Source organism: Bactrocera dorsalis, chromosome 3, assembly GCF_023373825.1.
Source record: "Bactrocera dorsalis isolate Fly_Bdor chromosome 3, ASM2337382v1, whole genome shotgun sequence".
NCBI classification, from domain to species: Eukaryota; Metazoa; Arthropoda; class Insecta; order Diptera; family Tephritidae; genus Bactrocera; species Bactrocera dorsalis.
Window position 1 is genome coordinate 56295263 of NC_064305.1, and position 5062 is coordinate 56300324.

The following is a 5062-nucleotide window of genomic DNA, read 5'->3' on the forward strand; positions in this document are numbered from 1 at the left end:
AATAGCAGACTTGATTCACAGTTCTTTGTGGACGATTCCACGGCTATCAAAAAAGGCAATAATCATCGTTTTCACCTTCGACTTGCTCACGCTTCACGCCCCTCCTTAAACTCTTTGTGCCATCGTTTCCGAAGCTGTTTCGCCCAACCTGGAGCAAAATTTTATCGCGACGCGTTGCTCATGAATTCGTTTTTCCATTTTCGTGACGAGCACTACAAACACACGTCTACTCAACTTGACGCAGCAGGCGAACTAAACAAGCTCAAGCGATGGTACATACATATATTAATGGAGAGGGGAGGGATGCCGGAAAAAGAAAAGTGAATTTCACAGGTTTACCACAAGCGCGGCAATAAAATCAGTCTCATTACTTAATTGTCAAACCACGTATGTATACACCTGTAAGATCGTCTGAAGATGCAATTTATTTATGTTTTATTGATTAATTATTCCCCTTCACCACTGTTATTTCTAACAAAAAATTATAACAAAAATAAGAATAATCCCTGACCAAAACTATATATACATATATATTTCAATATCAATATCAATCGGTTTACTCCTCTTCCAACCCCTGTTTAATGTTTTGCTTCCTGGGTAAACGTTTTGCTAGAATGTTTTTGATTAGTAGCTGACGCTCAGCATCAGGAGCCATTCGGTGCGCTGACGCCATTGCCGTATCCGTTGTAGGCAAGTCCACAGCCGGCGTTTCCTCTTCCCTATTACGCTTCTCAATCAGTTGATCCACAGCCTCGGGTTGATTATTCGGCGGCCTCATCAGCCGTTGACCAGCACGATAGCATTGATGAATGAGGAAAGCTCTTTCACACTTATTATCGCTGAACTGACCTAAGCACTCACGTTCCAACATGCGTTTAGGATCGGTGACATCGCCCAAGAAACTAATGATGTCACGCTCCACAAATATCCCGTTACTCACCAAGCCCATATGTTCGAAGAGGCAGTGTGTGAAACATTGTGTGGCCTTCGTGGCGTTGGCGAAGTCGTTCTCGCTAAACCTACGCAGTTCGTCCATTGACAGATCAGTCTCAAGCGCGCACAAGCGCACCATATCTGCAGTTATGCGATGTTGGTCCTCGGAAACGCTCAAGTCCAAACTCATTTTAACTGAAGCGGAACGAGCCTGAAACAAAAACGAAAACACAAATTTTTGTGTAAAAGTTGCTCGAAAGTTTTTTTCACAAATTTACTTACTTCTACACCTGAAAAGAGTGGCAAGTTTCCAATGGAAGCCAAAATCATACCAGCGAGTACAAACCACTTGCTGTCCATATTTCCACGCTTTATTTGCTGCTGACTGCATGATCGCTTCAATTTGTTTACTTTTATATAAATATTTCTTTGAAAAAGTTTATAATTTTACTTTGAATATTTTTATTGGCCGCTTTCATGCATAAAATTTAATCACATATATAATTAAAAATTTCATAGCATATTAATTCGTGCTGATATGTTTGTTGTTGGATGTCCATGCAGCTTTTGCGACTTAATCCACCCTCACATGTGACAATTTAATGAGTTGAATTATTTTTAATGTTATGTTTTAATTTCACAGTAAAGCCAATTGCTGTTTTAATCAATTGCTCGCTTTGTCCATACAAGGTTTTTACTCACACGATCTCGAGAGGACAGTAGAACGGTTGTTGGCCTAATGATAAGTCTCAACTTTTTGGCGTCACTTGCGAGCCATATGAGTTTTGTTTTAATGATGACACATTTAAAAAGTGCAGAGAAGTAGGCAAGAGAAATGCAAGAACCCCCGTTTTGCTTCTGTCTAACCTTATCTAGAACTCATCTTAGATATCCGATAGTTTCGCAGTTCAATGGAGTAGATGAAGCATCAACTAGATATCAAGTCGCACAGTAGGTCTAAGTATTGCGTGGCGGTTGGCCAGTATAGCCTTCTCTTACCTAGCCATTAGTTATGTTCTTCATTTACACAGCTAGTAAGAATGCAGTGGGTTCCACAAGTTCTTCCAGTTTGAAGTTGGAAGTACTTTTCAATAACAGTTACAGTCTGTCATCTAAGAGCGTGGTCGACTTTTCCTGAACAGGTTTGAATTAACAGTTTGGCTATATACGAACTCGTAAGAGATAAATTCCTGCCAATTTCATTAAACACATAGCAAAATCTCCTTGTCCGTCATCGTTTTCGCCGGTTCACCGCTATTCGACATATGAACGGCCATCACAAATAGATCCATATTGTTGCGATTCAGTTTCTGCGATTTTGTTGCGATAACACGTGAGGCGCCCATGCAAATCGACTTGTATCCATCTTTTTCTCCCCAAGAAGATACTTATTTGTCGGAACCACCCATATCGGACCACTATAGCTTATAGCTGCCATGCAAGCTGAATGATCAAAATCAAGTTTTTGTAAGGAAAGCTTTTTTATTTCTGAAGGACATTATCGCTTCATCGCACCATATTATTTTTATTGTTTTTATTTGGATCAAACATTAATTCTGACTCCCAAGAGAATTGTATCTTCAAAATGTAAATTAAAAAAATGGCCTAAGTTCAAAATTTATGCCTCGAGGGCCAAAAGTCTGTTTAAATTCTGATCTTCTTAGTAAAATTACACTCTCTGCTCGATACGACTCAAAAGTGTAAGTCCAATAAACTCATTGTAAATTGGGTAAAGAAGTTCAAAAATAAAAGTACGTAGTTATGTCCCGACTGACTAATAACTTAAGGACTTCCGGTAAGGCAAAGCGGGTAGAAGTGCCAATACGTCAACAATTTTAACGATTGTCATTGAAGTGATATCTGATATAGGTTTTTCACTTTGCGAATATCATTAACATAAAGGGTTCTACAACATTTCAATGAGTCTTAGAGTACTAGAATCATACTACCGAATAATTAATACTACATGGCACTTTTATCAAAAATATTTATGAAAAAGACGAGCATAAAAATTAAAAAAAAATAATTGGATAAATAATTTCACTACATATGTATGTTCATGCGATATTTTATAATCCCCTTAAGTGAATTAATTTCCACCACAAATAAATCAATCAACTGTCGCTGGAATTTATTGATATGAATATGTAACTACTTGTGACAACTCTAGCGCAATGCACGCGATAATTAATGAGTTCTACTTAACATTAATTTGTTATTTCAAACAAATCCAATGATAATTTCCTGTCGAAATATGTGATGGATTTCATTTTATATTTTATGACCAACTGCATGTTGCCATGACGTGAATGATTTGGATGAAATTTATGAGTTTGTAACTGAATTATACTTTCTAATTGGTAATTTGAATGAAGTACTCACTATAATTGATTTATTAATATCAACATTTATGTTGCTATTGCATTTTTAATATAAGCGTACCGAAAATAATTCTTCTTTGGAAATTTACCAACTTAATTGAAACGCTTCAGTTTTATAGAAGCGAAGCTGGAGCCAACTTTACAAGCAATTCACGCGCTACAGGCAAATGATGCGCAATATTTTTACTGCCTCGTAATTCCGAATGACACAGCAAGCTATAAGTTAATTAATTGATTTTTTTTCAAAAGTCCTAAAATTATTATATATATATGTACATATATGTAATTCATTTGAAGAGAAAACAACAATAATTTTTTACTCAATTACATATGTCGAACTTTGTACTTGGAAAAGTGCTTTGGTGGGAAATTCTTCATAATTTTAATATTAAAAAAACCTGAGCCAAAAGTTATGGGGTGTCATATGAATTTTTAATGAAAATTTGTTCTAAAGTTACTTACTTATCATCTGGTAAATATTATAATGATATTCCTTGTAGTTAGAAATATATGGCGAGAATATATGAGCAAACAATAGTAAGAACTATGAACAAATTATGAGCAAATTTTAAAATACTTAATTTTGCTGGAAAATCATGCGGTTCCCCTCAAAGTAATCCCTCTTGGAGCCAATACATTTGTCTTCAATTGACTCTAAACGATTTCCCCGAAGCAGTCGTTTCAGTTCGCTGAATAGCCAAAAGTGACACGGAGATAAGTTAGGCGAATACGATGATTGGGCGCGATATTGGTTGAAAATTTGGCGGATAACTCAATGTAGTACAAGACGGTGCAATATCGTGGTGCAAAAACCAAGAGTTGTCCGCCCATAATTCCGGCCGCTTTTCAATAATAGCTACGCGCAAATGATGCATAATACTCAAATAGTATTCCTTGTTGACACTTTTGCCGGCCGGAAGAAAATCAGAGTGCACCAAACCTCTATAATCAAAGAAAACGGTCAACATAACCTTGATTTTTGACCTAGTTTGACGTGATTTTTTTGGCTCACCTTGGCCACGATATTCGGACGATTGGTCGTTTCTTTCCGGGTCGTATAGATTGATCCAAGACCCATAGCCAGATACGTTTCATCCTGGTAGTTGAGAAGCATTGTTTCACAGACGATAATGCGACGCTATTTTTCTAAAAAATTTAGTGCTTTTGGAACCAATTCTGCTTTCACTTTTCTCAGGCTCATATGATCTTACAAAATGGTTTTCACTGATCCTTCCAGTAAGACCTCTGACTGTTAATCGTCGATTCGCAAACACCAATTCCTTTATTTTATTGATGTGTTCATCATCAGTTGATGTTGATGGCCGTAAAGATTTTCAAAAATTTTTAGTTAAGTAAAGAATGTGTTCAAATCGTTTCGCCCGACTTATGGTCGACATAACCGGCTCACTGAGTATACTAATTGTAGCGTTTCGTAGCAACGCGGACTAACGTATGTAACGACTTGGCGCATTTTACGTCGAGATCTTTAATTATAAGCATACAAGATACAGCTTCTGTAAGAACTGAAGCCGCCCGACCTTCCCAAGCGACATCGCTTCACTCTATGGGCTCTTGAAAAGCTCCAAGTAGATCTAAATAAAATCGATCAATTAAATCGCTTTAGGAGAGTTATATTATATCCTTTGGACAAGGCTTCCCACTGTCCATTACCCTTATGGATATTTGAGTCCATTTAGTGATCACCATCACGTTTCCTACCATTACTTCACTTCGTAGGCAACTCTTAT

General features: G+C 37.1%; 1 protein-coding gene across 1 annotated transcript; it reads right to left on the reverse strand.

Moving 5' to 3' along the window:
* Positions 1 to 458: 458 nt before the first annotated feature.
* LOC105223069 (uncharacterized) lies at positions 459 to 1686 on the reverse strand. The gene is made up of 2 exons (XM_011200674.3): positions 1216 to 1686; positions 459 to 1144 (listed from the first exon to the last, which is right to left on the reverse strand). The coding sequence occupies exons 1-2, from the start codon at positions 1291 to 1293 to the stop codon at positions 557 to 559; spliced, it is 666 nt and encodes a 221-aa protein (XP_011198976.2). The 5' UTR covers positions 1294 to 1686; the 3' UTR covers positions 459 to 556.
* Between the last annotated feature and the right edge of the window lie 3376 nt (positions 1687 to 5062).

Bases quoted from the DNA above. Each gene is read 5' to 3' on its own strand.
- LOC105223069 (XM_011200674.3), bottom strand. From the start codon at position 1,293: ATGGACAGCAAGTGGTTTGTACTCGCTGGTATGATTTTGGCTTCCATT. The intron at 1,145-1,215 runs GTAAGTAAATTT...TTTTTGTTTCAG, and splicing joins CACTCTTTTCAGGTGTAGAA to GCTCGTTCCGCTTCAGTTAA.